The 15845-nt window shown below is 41.2% G+C and overlaps 2 protein-coding genes across 3 annotated transcripts; one reads left to right on the forward strand and one right to left on the reverse strand.

Annotated features, from left to right (window-relative positions):
- Positions 1 to 4055: 4055 nt before the first annotated feature.
- Positions 4056 to 6709, forward strand: mrps18b (mitochondrial ribosomal protein S18B). Its single transcript, XM_083899921.1, has 7 exons — positions 4056 to 4146; positions 5055 to 5223; positions 5313 to 5410; positions 5488 to 5556; positions 5713 to 5779; positions 5850 to 5909; positions 6453 to 6709. The coding sequence occupies exons 1-7, from the start codon at positions 4066 to 4068 to the stop codon at positions 6650 to 6652; spliced, it is 744 nt and encodes a 247-aa protein (XP_083756047.1). The 5' UTR covers positions 4056 to 4065; the 3' UTR covers positions 6653 to 6709.
- Positions 6710 to 6719: 10 nt separating this feature from the next.
- abcf1 (ATP-binding cassette, sub-family F (GCN20), member 1) lies at positions 6720 to 15053 on the reverse strand. 2 transcript variants are annotated; one of them, XM_083899919.1, is made up of 25 exons: positions 14849 to 15053; positions 14097 to 14146; positions 13922 to 13996; positions 13262 to 13379; positions 13125 to 13159; positions 12951 to 13034; positions 12808 to 12846; positions 12629 to 12697; positions 12457 to 12552; positions 12162 to 12284; positions 11935 to 12035; positions 11068 to 11153; positions 10827 to 10966; positions 10550 to 10698; positions 10374 to 10457; positions 10097 to 10221; positions 9307 to 9419; positions 9025 to 9196; positions 8853 to 8927; positions 8612 to 8682; positions 8460 to 8492; positions 7972 to 8140; positions 7343 to 7407; positions 7185 to 7257; positions 6720 to 7109 (listed from the first exon to the last, which is right to left on the reverse strand). In XM_083899919.1, the coding sequence occupies exons 1-25, from the start codon at positions 14910 to 14912 to the stop codon at positions 6943 to 6945; spliced, it is 2376 nt and encodes a 791-aa protein (XP_083756045.1). In that variant the 5' UTR covers positions 14913 to 15053; the 3' UTR covers positions 6720 to 6942. The 2 variants fall into 2 exon arrangements, with proteins under 2 accessions (XP_083756045.1, XP_083756046.1); XM_083899920.1 differs by having other exon boundaries at positions 12629 to 12693; positions 12804 to 12846.
- Between the last annotated feature and the right edge of the window lie 792 nt (positions 15054 to 15845).

Genomic DNA, 15845 nt, shown 5'->3' on the forward strand with positions numbered 1-15845 from the left:
CTCAGACTGGTAAACACCAAGATAGGGTTCAGAAGCAATTCTATAATGTGCCTTTTTACCATATTAGGGTACGACGACTTTGACCGTCGACCTGGACGCGGACGCACAACTTACTACACATTAAGACCGCATCGCTTCCTTCCAGCAACGCACCGAGTTTTCGCTCTCGCAGACACACGGTGCATCGCGGCTTTGGCTTTTGCTGCCTCATAGTTGTCATGAAAACGGACTTTCAGTTTCTTGACACTGGCTCGTCAAGAATGAAGACACTAGTTCGACAGTATTAGCAAAGGAACTCGCACTTGGAAATAGATGCATGTATTTTTTTAGTCTGGTGTTATGTTCAAGTATAGGCGATAACTTAACACTGCAATTGAGACTAGAAATTGACTTATATTAAACTTTCCTTTATCCTAAACACTCAAACAAGGATACTTAAGGGGAAAAAATGTTAGGTATAAAAAAGTATGTTACATTGAGACTAGAAATTGACTTGTATTGAACTTTTCTCTTTATCCTAAACACTCAAACAAAGATACTTAAGGGGAAAATTTTAAAATGTTAGGTTGAAAAAAAAGTATGTTACATTGAGACTAGAAATTGACTTGTATTGAACTTTTCTCTCTATCCAAAACACTCAAACAAGGATATTAAAGGGGGAAAAAATGTTAGGTTTTGACACTGCAAAAAGATGGGAAAATTTTTTTTCACTATAAACTATTTTTTATCCAAAAAACACAAAGATATTAATGGGTAAAAAAAGTTAGCTATATAACTCTTAACACAAACGTTAATGTTTTTTTAAATTATTTTTAGTTAAACTCATTAATCACGTCTGTATGTATTAAATGAAAATGGATAGGAAAAGTCAAGGTTTATGAGAAAGAGAGGAATATTGTCATGTTAGAAATAATTACTTGTTTTAATAGCACACACCCTGTGGAAAAAAGCTAACAACTGATGGGAGATTGAAAAAAAAAGCAATAATTTCACTATTAACATCTTAAAATCTCTGGTATGGAAGTCTGGTATCACACACCAGCGGCTTAAGGCATGATTCAAGTCATTAGTATGTTAAATAGTCGAGTGTTCTTTCTAAGGCATCTAAATAATAGAAGTGGTGGTAACATCAGTCATAATCTAGCAGCCACAGGTTACAAGTCAGGACACTTACTGCCACCTAGAGGCCACTCCATGTTCCCACATTGACACTGTACAGAAGAGCATTATATATTGAATTATTACAGCTGTTAACGCAGCATCACTAACAATGGCCGGCACTGCTGCATATTCATCTGCCTATAAAACAAAACTCTTTGACTAAAAAGGTACCAGATGTTTTCATGATTTCGGTAATTTTACAGTCCCATTGTCCTATTATACTATGAAGTCTGTGATCCAAAAATAGATTTAAATAAATGGCCATGATGAAAGAAATAACCTTTAGTGTTCATAGCATTAAATGCTTGGCCCAAACCATTTAAGCATGCATTGTTTTTTAAATGCTTTTTTTTCTATATATATATATATATAATGTCAGTTATTTTTGTTGTATTAGTATGTCAATTCCTGAGCAGAAACCTGCGATTCGAGTGGAAATCAATCCACGGGAATGTCATACTGTGAGGAATCAGTATAAGTCTTACCCGTGCAACTGTTGTAGTAGAAGTTTTATATAGTCTCAGACCTCCACAACACTGCAAATAACACAATCCCTGCAAATGTCACATTTGTCACACAAAGTCAGTGTTAATTAATTAATTGGCAAATAAGTAAATAAATAAATAAAACATGAACCCTGGTTCAGTTTGGGGGGAGAGAAGGTTACACTGAAAAACTAAATAAATGGATAAAAACAACGCCGACTGATCAGGAAAAGCCTAGATCCTGCAAAACAAAAATGTAAATTTTACAGCAGTTGAGCAATTAAGTGCACGACTACAAATGCTGTGTAATCAAGTAGACTGTGATCGGATCGCATAACGGTTAAAAACGCCCTCGGTTACATAAGGGCTGTTCAAGTTGTCTATAAAAGGCTTGCGTTTAACCTGACATCTGTCATAGCTGTGTGCAGTCTGCTCCTGCGGCTAAAGCTTCCCCGACAAAGGGAGGGAGGGAGGTGGATACCGACTGCTAATCAGAGCCCTCCCCCTCCGTTAACCACTTCGACGACGGCAGGCCAAACCCTCCAAAAACAGCAATGGCTTCTACAGCAAATAGCACACTACTGATGAGGGAAAGAAGACAAGGGAATTAGCATCAGGTTTCTCTACATAGCCCTATGCGCGCGGCAGGCGGAAAACGCGATTGACATCGGAATATAGTTGTTATGCAATAAAGAATTAGGACAAAAAAACAAAAGGAGAAAAAATAAAAAAAAACAAAAAAAAAACCAAATCCCAAAACGTCGCTTCGATGAGAGCGGTGCTGGCCGAACAATGCACACACAATGCTAGCTGTCCCCGAGAAGCAAACCACAACTAGTCCATCACAATCCCGACCACATCGCCCGAGTCATCCTGCAATCTTTATCCACAGATTGCCGCGTACATGGCGGGGGATTTTTTTCAGGAAAGTCCCTGCGCTATCTTTGTCAACATTTTTTTCGACACACAGTATTGTCCACAAATCCTCAAAGCTAATGCAATCTTTATGTGTAGATTGCGGTGAGTGTTAGTCCCGTGGAGCAGCCCCCTACAAAGCAGATTTGGCAGGCAAAAAAAGTCCGACTCCCTGACCTGGAATTTTCTGCTGTGCCTACGGCAATCTTTATGAACAGATTGCTTATGGTTATTTTAACGAATTAACATGCTATTTAAGGTAAATTTCGCCCATTTCGTCTCACACACAAAGAAACGGAGCACTGTGCTTCCGTCCGCTTTTCTGTGTGAGCTCATGCTATCACATTGCCTATTTTTGACCAAGCTGACTCACTGTGCCTGCTAGCCAGCTACTAGCTAGCCTATTGTCTACGGCTGATATATATTTTTTTTTACATTTGATGAATTTCGATTCAATTCGAGTTCAAAAACAACTTACTATTCATACAACAGATCTCCAGCGTCTCGGGATTATTATAACGTGCTTTTCGGGCACTTATAACTCTTATTTCATTAATTTATGTCGTCAACCTTCATGGTTTTAATATCAACTTAAGACTTCGTATGGGTGGGGCTGTGGTAGCTAGGAGCTAGCCTTTCCTTCAGGAACAAACTTGAGGCAAAAATAGTAATCAAATGTCCATTACTTGAAGAAAAAACATGAATTTGAGTTGAGTTGTTCAAAGTCCTCGACGGTTCAGTCTTCGGCAAACAAAGTCATACCTGTAAAACACATAAAAAACATGACATTTAATTTCGATTCTGACAAACTTAGTCCTTTGGTGGCTAACTGCTAAGTAAAGCTGTATGGATTTCGCATTAAAATCGAACAAAACGTTGAAGAGAAGCCGTAATGCCTTTATGACTTGACTTACCTCTGACCAAATCCAGGAATGAGCTCTGGGGGAGGGACAAAGCCTTTATACACGGTGACGCTTTTTACGTCACGGACAGCGTTTTTTCCTCGTACGTCACTAAAACAAAATGGCGTTCAACTGACCTTCATGGTACGACCAAGGACGTAATGGCGTCCACTGCGTGTTCGGTGTAGCATTTCAACAGTACACACTGGGCTTACCTTAAAAGTGGCACCTCTTGGTATTATCGACGAGATATTAACGATACGCGTCGTGTTTTGGCGACGTTGCTGGGTTTTGATGTGTATTTCACGTCTAAATTTAGTTCACAACATTTATTGAAAATGGCGACTGGTTTGTCAGCCAGGGCTGGTCACGTGAGCGTGTCAAAAAAGGAGAACGCTGTATTTCAGCAACAGTGAATAAAACGTTAAAAACAGACTGCGAGTGGTTCCGTTTTGCGTAAAAAAATCAACCACTGCGGCTTTTCCCATAATGTACGATAGCCGGCGATGTTTAAACTTTGATACAAAGAAAGTACCGTGATCGCTGCGTTTTTGCGTCACGTACCCTTTCACCTTCGCCCTCCAACCCCGTCTGACAGCAAAATGGCGGCCCCCGTGCGACACATCGCGAAGGTTCTATTCCGGCTATCGCCATCAGTTTTTCACCATCTGCGACAAAATGAGGTACTAAATTAAACTGTGTTTATATTTAACATTTAGTCGTACACTTGTTTTGACTTTCTTCTTGAGGAAATGGCTTAATATGTTAATATAAATATGTGTCATGGGCAAATTCGTCTGCCCTCTCGCTAGGAACTATTATTTTAACTCGGAGTGGCAGCGTGTTGTTTTGTTTCTTTATTATTCACACCGTGTGTTAACTTGGTACTAGCTTGACAATCCGTTGATAGTAATGCACACGACGTGGGGCTAATAATGGAGATATTACATCGCCAAATACCGAGTATGACCACCAGTAAAATGAAATGTGGTAGTGATGCACGATGTTGATTTTTTTTTTTGCCGATATGTTGATATATCGGGAGTGCTTGGGCGATACCGATATATATATAGTCTCTTCTGTAGTGAAATTGACATAATATTATAATCGCAGCCTATTTGACCTACCTTGTTGTCGTCATAAGTCTGCAGATCTTGGTGTGTTTGCCGTTATCCGATAATACACCTTTAAAGTCGATATGTGCCGATACTGATATCGTCAGTATACAACTACAGCTTGTTTAAAACACCCACAGCTGATGTGAAGACTTTGATAATAACGTACAATTGGAGGCTACAGCACTGAAACTTCATTGAAACCTCAGAGTGATTGAGATGCTAATTAACCTGATGGTGAATGATAACATTCCTTACAAAACAGTCAAGGGCTTCCACAGAATCTTGCCTTCCCCCGACCGAAACTAGCAGTGGAAAATAATCACATGGTACCTCACGATACCAATTATATCACGATGATGTTCGAAAAGAAAAAAAACAACCTAAATGTACACACGTTTTCATAAAGTCAACAAACTGCACACAGATTATGTTTTGCTGGTGTGTTGTTTAATGTTATTCTTTTATGCTTTCAGTCCTTCTTACAGAGGATACCTGGAAGACCATGCCTGGGCTCCTCCCCGTTCATAACTCCACATCACCTTTTCTGTAACGCTGCATCAGCGCAGACTAAGGACCCTTCTAAGGCTTTGGAGGCTCTCTCCCGCTACAAGGAAAGACCCTGGGATTACATGGAGAGTGAAGGTACGCTAAGGGAAAATCAACACTCTTTATTTTATTTTTTTAGGTCCCTTTTTATATTGTTTATACTGTGAATCTCTTTCCCCTGGCAGAGTACATCGACAGGTATGGGACCAATCCGGTATGGGCAGGCTACAGGAGGAACCACAAAGGAGGCATTCCCCCGCAGAAGACTCGCAAGACCTGCATCGTAAGTGTTTGTTCGTGACACGTGTCGCGTAATTGAACGTGTGTCGTTTTAATAACATGAACTCTTGTTTTCTGCAGCGAGGAGACACGATCTGTGGAAACCCCTGTCCAATTTGTCGGGATCCAAATGTTATCGTCCACCCTCAGGTCGGTTATCGCTTCAGTCATTGTTCATGGTGTTGCAACACTAAACATACACGTACTGTTGAGTTACAGTAGTATATCAGCATTATATATCTATTGATATATATATATATATATATTTCTCATGGTACATTGACTCAAATTAACCTTCTTTTGTAGAACGTGAAACTATTGCAGCAGTTCGTTAGTCCCCAGACTGGAATGGTGTACGATCCCACTCGAACCGGTAAGCACTGTTGTTGTTGTGGTGCATCTCTTTCTACTGGATACCAAGCTGTTGGTTCTTCTGTCTCCAGGCGTGTGTATGAAACAGCAAAAGCGAATCACCGAGGCCATCAACGTAGCACAAGATCAAGGTGTGTAATGCAAAATTAAACGACTAGTTGATGTTCGTGAGTGGCTTAATTTTTTTGTTTATATTTAAATGGCTGTCATAGCATCTCAAGGCAGCAAAATAAAAGATAGAAAGACAAACTACTACTGAATATTGAGGTTTTTGAAGTTCTGCCTGGCTTTTAACTGACTGAAAATGTTTCATAGTTAATGAGCAATGCTAAAGTGAGACTTAAGGGTTCAGTATCAGTTATCATGCCTGGTCTAGCCAGTGAAAACCAGGAGTGGAGCTCTCTCTTATATCGGTAAACCCTTTGTTGACAATCATGGAAATGCTAGCACGGTATTAACCCTGGTCCTGTCAATTAACTGCTTGAGATTATCACTTTTCGGAGTGCAACCACAGTGAAATATTGTCCCAGAATGATTAAAATCTTAGTCTGCCCATCCAGATTAAAAGGCTGCTGCAGTTTTCAAACTAAACTGTAGATGGCAGCATTTGTAACAAAAAAAGTAAAAAAAAGTAGTGTATTTTAAATACATTAACACTTCATGTTCTCTCTCAGGTTTACTTCCCTTCCAGATTCCACATGTGGACTTTTCAGGAGAAGACTTCTCAAACGCCCACGACGCTGTGGGTAAAACGCCACCTCCCCCGTCCTTACGCTCCGGTGACAGCTGGTTCAAATGGTACGGTGAAATAACACCCGATGAGACGGAAGTGGCTAAAGTCAAGAAGTTATACAGGCCCTACTTAAAGAAATGAAGCCTTACGGAGCTGTAACTGATCATCCCCACTGGTGTGTACATAGACAAAATAAACCACGTGATTAAAATGTTGCTTTATTGTTTGGCTTCAGTACATCTTGACCACGGGTTGACACTTTTCCTGTTTATATTTTTTAAACATTATTAGATTAACACCAGCGTGTATACATTCCCGTGTACACACGCTCCCAGCAAATCCATTTTAAGTGCGTTACTTAGAAAGACACGACGACCGCTCTCGACGTAGGAAGCGTAGGTGTAGCAGAACAGCAGGCTTGTCCTCTCCGCTCACGGGTTGACCTTGTTGACCATGGTCTCTCCCAGAGACTCCAGCACCTCGCGCTTGTATTCCTCAAAGTCTCCGTCGATCTGGCTGATGGAGCGGTCCTCCACCACCCACATGTGACACTGGGTCTCCGTGATGAGCCGAGCGTCGTGACTCACGATAATCACCGCTGTGGACAAGGAGACGGTGTTAAAACCCCCAACACTGCACTGATGTTTAAGGGTGTTCTGATGGGACGACTTACCTCCTTTGTATTCATTGATGGCCTCTGATAAGGCATCGATTGACTCGATGTCCAGATTGTTAGTGGGTTCATCCTATGTGACGAAAAGAGCATTAAGTTTGTTACAGAAAATCCATGTTGTACTATTATGAATAAAAACACTCAGGGACCGATCTTACCAAGATTAGCACATCAGGCTGACGACACGACAGTTCCGCAAACACGACTCTGGCTTTCTGACCGCCTGGAGGAGATCGAAACACAGATGGCATCAGAAAACACACACCTCCCTCTCTCTGAACAGTGATAGTACATTAAACCCCAATTTATACTTCTACGTAAAGTGCTCAACGTAGGTTACGGAGACCCCTCTACGTCTCCGTCTGCACAAAATATTTTTTAAGCGTCCGTCACTCCGTCAAGGGACAACAGAGATGCCAAGGGCTGCGATTGGTCTTCAGGACAGGCCGAGCTAACGCTGCTCTGTGCCGGCCACAGTGCGCACAGAGCGTCCAGAGGCGGAGCCGATCACAGCCGACAACGTCGCTGACAAACTATAAATACGTCGTATCTTAATACACACAGCATATGTTTCGACTCTAAATGGCTAATCTCTCGCCTCAATTATCTTAAAACTGTGTTCCAGGACACAGTAAATATTTATTTCAGGTGAGAAACAGCCACTGTTTCAATGTTATTCAGCTGCAACAACAACAGTCTTTCTCTCTCCGTGGTTACGCAGTGGGATAACACATTCGGAGTCGGAGAAGTATAATGTGTCAAGTATCTGACAGATGATATTTCGTACCAGACAGTTTGGAGATCTGAATGGTGTGGGCGTGGCTCTCCAGGCCAAAGCGTCCCAGACACTTCCTGCTGTCCTGATAGGGGAGGTTGAAGTTCCTCATCAAATACTCGGTGGCGGCCTCCTCCATGTTCAGCTGGTCGGCGTACTGCTGGTTGAAGAAGCCCACTTTCTGCAGGCAGACACAAAGTTAGTGTTAGGTTAGTAATTAATATTGTTAACACGTACGAATAAACTGTTCTAAAATGTTTATAATGTTAGCAAAAAGGCAACTTATTAAGAATCAAATGATGTCGACAGATCAAAAGTAAAGTATGCTCACGTTATGGTACAGATACATGAAGGCTCACTATTTGGCAAGATAAAAAAAAGAAAGAATCTTAATCTACTGTGTTATAATGATATCTAGTGATTTATAAATCCTTTATCAGGTAGTATGAATGTAAAGTGGTACAGATCATTTACTACAGTGTGAATTTAAAGTTACTCACCAGACGATGATTCCTCCTCATCTCACCTTTGGTCTGAGGAACAAAGAAAATAAAAAAAAGAGGTCAAATTATTGGGAGTTGTATACAGTTTGTTACCACTGTTGCGTCCAGTTATCTAATTTTTAAGAAAAGTTAAAACAACGCTCACTTACAGGGTTTAATTTCCCAGTGAGCAGCAACAGGAGGGTACTCTTCCCAACACCATTGGGTCCTACTATACAAACTAGAGGAGGGAGGACAGAGAGGAGAAGATAAATAAACAGTGTGAAGAGTGTATTTTGGATGTGAACTATAAGCTTATCTGCAGATTAAAACACAACACGTCATCTCCAAACTAAGGCGACAACATGACCCCCCGTTTTCTCTGAGAAGTTTGAGAAGAAGAACACTTACTCCTGGAGTCCATGTCGATACCAAAGTCAACGTTCTTGAATAAAGGCTTATTTACGTCATAGGCAAAGTCAACGGCTGTGAAGAGAAATGAAAATCACTTCATTAAAAAGGCACAAACACTTAAGACAAAGTGACTTGTTTGCGTTAAATAAGCATCATGTGCTGTTCTTACTGTGTAATCCCAGGATGGGAGGTGAGAGAGGAGGTGGGTTAGGGAAAGTGAACTTGACGGTGTACTCTTTAGGCCTCTTCAGCAGCTCCGTGGCCTCCTTGCTTTCCTCCTCTTGACCCTTCTTCTTGCCCTTCTGTTGCTTTCTGGTCAGGGCTTCTTTAGTCTGCTTCTCCTGAGGAAACAACGAGACGATGAGTGATTAGTGGAGTTTCTACAGCGTTACCGTGAAAGGGCTCTGATGAGAAACAAAAACACTTATTTAAAAAGGTTCTCGGTACTCACAGCCTGTTTGGTGGACTTGCCGCCAGCCTTCAGCTCTTTGAGCCTCTTCTCCTGCTTGTCGTACTGTTTCTGCAGCTCCTTCTGCTTCTGCACGTACATCTTCTTGAAGGTCACTTAAGGGAAAAGGAAGGCACAAAACATGAAGATAGATCTGCTACTGCCATCTACTAATTATAATTCAGCTCCGTAATTGCTCTGAGGCCATGAGCTAATTACAATAGACAATAGTTTCCTACTTGGATGAAATCAACTGCCAGAAAAACCAAATCCAATTAAATGAATTAGGAGAATTGAATGTAGTGTCACTTCACATTTAGATTCTCATCACAAAGTAAAACAAACCTTAATCATACTCTGCCACTTATGATAATTGTCCCAGACGAAACTGAACGAGTCGTGGAATGTTTTCATTACGCTCCTGTGAGAGGTTTCAGGCATCCAGGTGTAACCGCACACCTTCTACTCAATCTCAAGCTAGTTTATGTTGCATCATCCTGATCAGAACTCAGTCGGCTTGTTTTATTTATGCTAGTTTTGGACTGTTTTGATAAAGCTGTTGATATAATGGATTTTTAATGAAAGGACACACCGTCTTCATTCATTTAGGTTTACATTTTGGTCAGAAACTAAATGTTTTTGGGGTTTTCTTTCCATTACGGACAGTATATAATTCTCGGTGAACATTTTTGACTGAAAATGAATGCAGACCATCGTAAATCACAAAGTCTGGAGAGCATGTTCACGTTCACCAATCCCAGCTTCACTTTTAGTGAAGTACATGTATACTCACAGTAGTTCCCTCTGTAATAGTAGAGTTTCTGGTAGTCTAAGTGCATGATGTCTGTACACACTTCGTCGAGGAAACTCTGGTCGTGGGAAACGATTAGGAGAGTCTTCTTCCAGCCTTGAAGGTAGCTATAAGCACAAGAAAACTATTTTAAACGACCAGCTCAGACCCGTCCTGTAAATATAAATCAAACCACATCAATTCACGTCTCTTGTGAACATTTCTGAAGCACTTTAGGTTTGAGGGAAATACATTTGATTAAAAAAAAAGGCCTTCATACTTGTTGAGCCAGATGACAGCGTTCAGGTCCAGGTGGTTTGTGGGTTCATCCAGCATCAGGAGCGTGGGTTCCATGAACAGAGCTCTGCGAGAGCAGAAGGTCGGATAGAGTGAGTTAATTACAGGGTCATGTTGGAATGGTTCCATCCATGTGAGTTTGTATTGGGTGTGGCGTACCTGGCCAGGGAGACTCTCATCCTCCAGCCACCAGAGAATCTCTTTGTGGGTCTGTTCTGCATTTCCGATGTGAAACCCAAACCGGCCAGGATTCTCCTGGCTTTGGCCTCAGCGGCTGCAGCTCCAATCACCCTGAGCTCTTCGTAGACCTGTTGTGGCGTAAGAATAGAGACAGTCGCGTGCTTAGAAACGGTGTAATGCACAAGGGTAATTTACTCTTTCAGGCAACATCACAATCACAATCAAAATAAACGATCGTCTGTAATTCGGCCCTGACCTTCTCCAGCCTCTCCGCCACACAGTCCTCGCCCTTCTCCAGACGAGCCTGCAGCCGCTTCTCCTCTTCCAGGAGCTTCAGGCGGCGAGTGTCTGCCTTCAGCACCGCCTGCACTGCCGGCGTGTCGTCAGCTATCACCTCTGATGATATAAAAAACACGGGGGACATCGCAGAGGAGTCAGGAGCGAGAACATGTGATGAAATGATGACGAGGGCAAACTGTGGCAGACGGGTCACTTACCCTGTTCACACAGAAGCACGTCGATGTTGGGGGGAATACTCAGAGCTCTGTTGGCTATGTGTTTGAGTAACGTGGTCTTTCCTTTGCTGGAACACAAGACAACGACACAGCACTTAATCATCTATTATTATTGTTCAGTTGAACATTGGCACCTTTATAACAAGATGGAGGACTAAACCTCCAACATGCTGCTGTTAACGCAGGCCAGACAGTAGGGATGTGAATCTTTGGGTGGCTCATGATTCGATTAGATTCTGATTCTTAGGGTCACGATTCGATTCAAAATCGATTCTCGATTCAAAAATAGATACAATGCATAGTGTGTTAAGGCAAATTATGGCATCAAAACAATACAGTTTGTATAAGATAATGTGATCACACAAAGGCAAACTTAAGACAAAAGTTAACATTTATTCATTCAAAACAAATAAAAAATTACTTACTGTACAAAAAAATTACTTTCATAAATAAAAGCTCAGGCTAGCTGCCTTTTTTCTCCCAGAAGTTATAAAAATAAACTGTACACAAATAACACAAACGGGTGTTGTGTGTGTTTTTTCAAAATAGAAACTTTAAAAAAAAAATAATAATAATAAAAAATAAAAACATTTATTTTTGAAGAATTGTGGATGATTAGAATCACGATTACTTCCTGATTTCCCCCCCACCCCTACCAGATAGCATCTAAACCCACCCATGTTTATGAGTATATCACTTTATTTTCACGTATAATGCTCAGTTTCCATTAATGTGATATTTTGGTCCTTCAGTCTCATCCTGACGAATGTAACGAGGTCATGAAAACAGAAAAATATAACTCAATAGAATCTGAAAACATAAATAAAGTAAATTGAAAATTTAAATTACCCATTTGGTCCAACTAAACCGTATCTTCTTCCTGCGACAATCAGAAGATCTGCGTTGACAAAAAGCTCCTTTCCATGAGCGGAAATGCTGAACCTCTCCAGCTAAAAAAAAGAAAGGAAATAAGGTAAAAAATTCAGTATCAGTATATGCTACTAAAACAGTAATTATACTTAACATTTCAGGACATATTTCTATACGACACAGCACCACTGGAGCGAGTTTGTAACCTTAATATCGGAGGCGTTCTCCAGCATGGCCTGTCTGGACGACATCTCCGCCTGAGAGATGGAGAAATCTCCCTCCAACTCATTCTGAGCCCGAACACTGGCCACCTGACGCTCGTACTCCAGCTGTAACGAGAGAAAACACAAACGTGTGCAATAACAACAAAGCGAGGGTGCAGCAAGACCAGTCGGTTACACCCATTTAACCAGCTTGTCATGCCAGATAAGGGGGGTAACAAGACTTGAAGTCACCATCTGTATTAATCCTTTTACATAATTAAATCAACACATTCATTACCAGTTTCTTTTTCTTCTTCTTCTCCTTTTTGCTGAGATTAGCGTACGGGTCGTCCGTCTCCTGTGTGGCCTGTGCCGCGATGACGTCCTCGGCACACTGGATTGAGACAGATGTGTTAAAAAAGACTGTTCTGAGGAATAAGAGGAAGAAAGCTTCAGTCAGGCGAACGCACCATCATCGTTTCACATCCGTCACTCTCTTCGTCTTCATCCTCACTGCGCGGAGGCTCAGGTTTTCCTTTCTACGCAGACAGACGGACAGATCTTGTCACATGAACCGGCAAGACGCTGAGAAAACGATCAAACAGATGCAGTAACAGCAAAAATCACAGATCGGTAATTTGGTACTCGCCTTCTGTTGCTCTTTCTTCCCCCTCTTTGGCTTTTCGTCCTGATTTGCGGGTGACAGGATAAGAGTTTTCCCATAATTAGTCAACGCTTCGTCTAAACCCAGTTCAAAGCGTCAAAGAGACGATATTAAATACAGTACTGTACCGTTTTTTCTGGGTTATCCTCATCGTCGTCATCATTATCATCATCACTCTGGGCCTGGCCGAGAGCAGCAAAGGCGTTTCCACCCTGAAAGACGTTAGAGATGCTTTACACAGTCAGCATGGAAAGAGTCAGTGGGTTAAAGGTGAAGCCATTAAAAAAAGCAATCTTATTTACCTTTTTATTCTTGTTTCCTTTGCTGGGGACACTGACTGTGAAAAGAAGAGTCAAAACAACAGAATGAAATATGATATAAAAAATGAAAACACATGTAAGAATTTGAGTCTTTAAAACGTGACAGTTTAACAACATGCCTGGCTCGTCGTCCTCGTCCTCATCACTCGCTTGTACTGAAAGCTTTTTCAGCTTCAGCGTGACATCCTCATCACCCTCATCTGCAGCCTTCCCTTTCCGTCTATCTTTCTTCTTTTTCTAGAGTAAATGTTTTTTTATTAAATGAATGAATGAGCAACTCGAGCATGCAATAGGCTACGTGCACAACGGAACTACCGCCTTCCGCTTCCGATGGGTCATGTTGTCGTTGTGATTTCCCGGAGACGCTAGTAAAGTGCTAGGCCGTAGAGTCGGTTTTATTCGTAATAATTAGCGGATTTCGGATACAAGAGAGACGGTTATCGTATCAAAAAGTCAGAACGCCAGCCCCACATTGTTGTGTACCCCTTTGTACAAATATGTCTCGGTACAATAGTACGATAAAAGTTTTTAAACTGCTGTTTTTAAAAGTCGTACCGCTATATAAGTAATTAATAAGCGCAAGTCACAAGTATAAAGAGCAGGAACGGCACTAGCATCTCCGGGAACTCGCAACGACAACACGACCTACCGGAAGCAGCCCAGTGTACCGGACGCCGCGGTTGCTAGGCAGACGTTCCATTGAGCACGTAGCCTATTACTTTGGTAAGAATTGAAACTCTTAAACACACTGTGACCTCAAATATCAGAATGAAGCTTACCTGTTTCCCATATGGCTCTTTCACAACCTCTTCTTCCTTCTCAGGTTTGGTATCTGTGGCGAGTTCCTCGAAGAACTGGAGGAAAAACATTCACACAACAAATCCAATAAGACACAAAGCTCAGGCGTCAGGTGTGTGTGGTATCTAGATCCTTCAAAACGTATTTAATACTCACACTTTTCTTGCCCTTTTTGTCTTTCTTCCCCTTTTTCACTGTTTTTTCAGCTGGAAGATGAGAGATTTTGTTTAACAACGGACAAGACATACGACATTGTGTTGTTGCTTTTCAAATAGGGGCCACAGGGACCCCCCAAAGACAGCATCTTTCGTCGGGCCCCTACAAAGCTAGAAGCAGCCCTGGCATGGCCAGTGAGTCAAGGCTAGCGTTAGCATAACTGTGCTTTGTTGAAGTCATTGTGGAAAAACGACGCATTTTTCCCTTTTCAACGTTTGAAAGTGCACTCGACATTGTGTTGGGTTATGCTGACGCTGACACTGCATTTGTGGAGCAGATGGAGACCAGTGTTTGTGTCCTGTCTCTACACCTAACGAGCTGCAATTAACCGTAATGTCAATAGCTATTGATTGTCACTCACATTAACTCATACATATATTTATTTAACAGAGTACTAATATCCGGGAGAAACTTCTTCATGACACTTGGTAGGTTAGCAAGTAACTGACATGAATGAATGCACGTTTTAGCATGGAGCCCCTACACAACTAAATTAAACATTATGACACTCAAAGTTGAATGAACGAAGTAGTTTATGTTTAGTCGACAACGACAACAGTGCGTAATGTAGGACAGGACATTATAAACGGAGACTTTTTTTGGTTGAGCTACACTTGCACTAGTGCTAGATTCATGTTAGCTATAATGCTACACGGCTAGCTGCTAGCTCCTGAACATTGATGTTCTCTCACCAGGTGCAGCCGCGACGACTTCATCGCCCACCCACTCCGGTTCCTCTTTCGCTTTCTTGGGCATTTTCTTGCTTTTGCTGCGACTTTATGAAGACAGCGGAGCTAACTATAAAGTCCTTTTTTCCTCCTCTTCTATGCGGCTCTGTGTCTCGGCCACACACACATGTCATGCGGCCCAGCGCCGTGATGATGATGTAGCTCAGCGATGCCGGGTCACCAACAAACTTTCTTCTTCGTGGTCTCCTGGCGCGGGGGTCCGCTCTTCTTCTTCCTTCCTTTGGTACAAGAGCGGGTTACGCCGTGCAGTGCACAGCGCCACCTTTCGTTGCGGAGTGTGTTGTAGTAGTTTTGTGTATGATACAGATATATGGAGGACGAAACCTGACATAATAATAAATGAATACAGGAATAAATAAATAAATAAATTTCTGAATGAATGAATAAATAAATACATGTATGAATAAATAAATAAACAAATGCTTTACCTTTATTTCTACATTTCTTTTCACCAACATTTATGTATTTATTTATTCCTGTATGTATTTATTTATTTATTTATTATAGTATTTATTTACTTAACATGTAATCTCCAAGTTTGACTATCTATAATTAGCATTACAGATACTCCAAGATCAGGGTCACGAAAATCTCAGGGTTTGAAATCACTATTACAGTGCCATAAGGAGCCTATATTAAATTAAATATTTTAAAAAATTAATCACATGCACACAAGTCACACAACTTATTATGTGTGTACTACTTATTCTCACTGTAGTAGTAGTATTATTATTGTGTTATTTTTCTCAAACTTTATTGTCCATTTCTGCTGTCATGACATAGACAGGAATCGAAATAACATGTCCCTCCTCTATCCATCTATCTTATAAAACGTTTGCTTTTGTGAAGAATTTGACCACAACCGCTTTTTATAAGTACTGTTGTATATATTTTACACAATTATAACTAAACATAACTTGTCCAGTTGGGTCAGGGTCGT

This window comes from Microchirus variegatus (assembly GCF_963457635.1).
Source record: "Microchirus variegatus genome assembly, chromosome: 13".
Taxonomy (NCBI): Eukaryota; Metazoa; Chordata; class Actinopteri; order Pleuronectiformes; family Soleidae; genus Microchirus; species Microchirus variegatus.

Excerpts from the sequence above, each read along its gene's own strand:
- abcf1 (XM_083899919.1), bottom strand. The coding sequence starts at position 14,912 with ATGCCCAAGAAAGCGAAAGAGGAACCGGAGTGGGTGGGCGATGAAGTC. Across the intron at positions 10,967-11,067 it reads CGTGCTTCTGTGTGAACAGG|AGGTGATAGCTGACGACACG; the intron begins GTAAGTGACCCG and ends TTATATCATCAG. Across the intron at positions 8,141-8,459 it reads TGAGGAGGAATCATCGTCTG|AAAGTGGGCTTCTTCAACCA; the intron begins GTGAGTAACTTT and ends GTCTGCCTGCAG.
- mrps18b (XM_083899921.1), top strand. The coding sequence starts at position 4,066 with ATGGCGGCCCCCGTGCGACACATCGCGAAGGTTCTATTCCGGCTATCG. Across the intron at positions 5,557-5,712 it reads ATGTTATCGTCCACCCTCAG|AACGTGAAACTATTGCAGCA; the intron begins GTCGGTTATCGC and ends CTTCTTTTGTAG. Across the intron at positions 5,780-5,849 it reads GTACGATCCCACTCGAACCG|GCGTGTGTATGAAACAGCAA; the intron begins GTAAGCACTGTT and ends TTCTGTCTCCAG.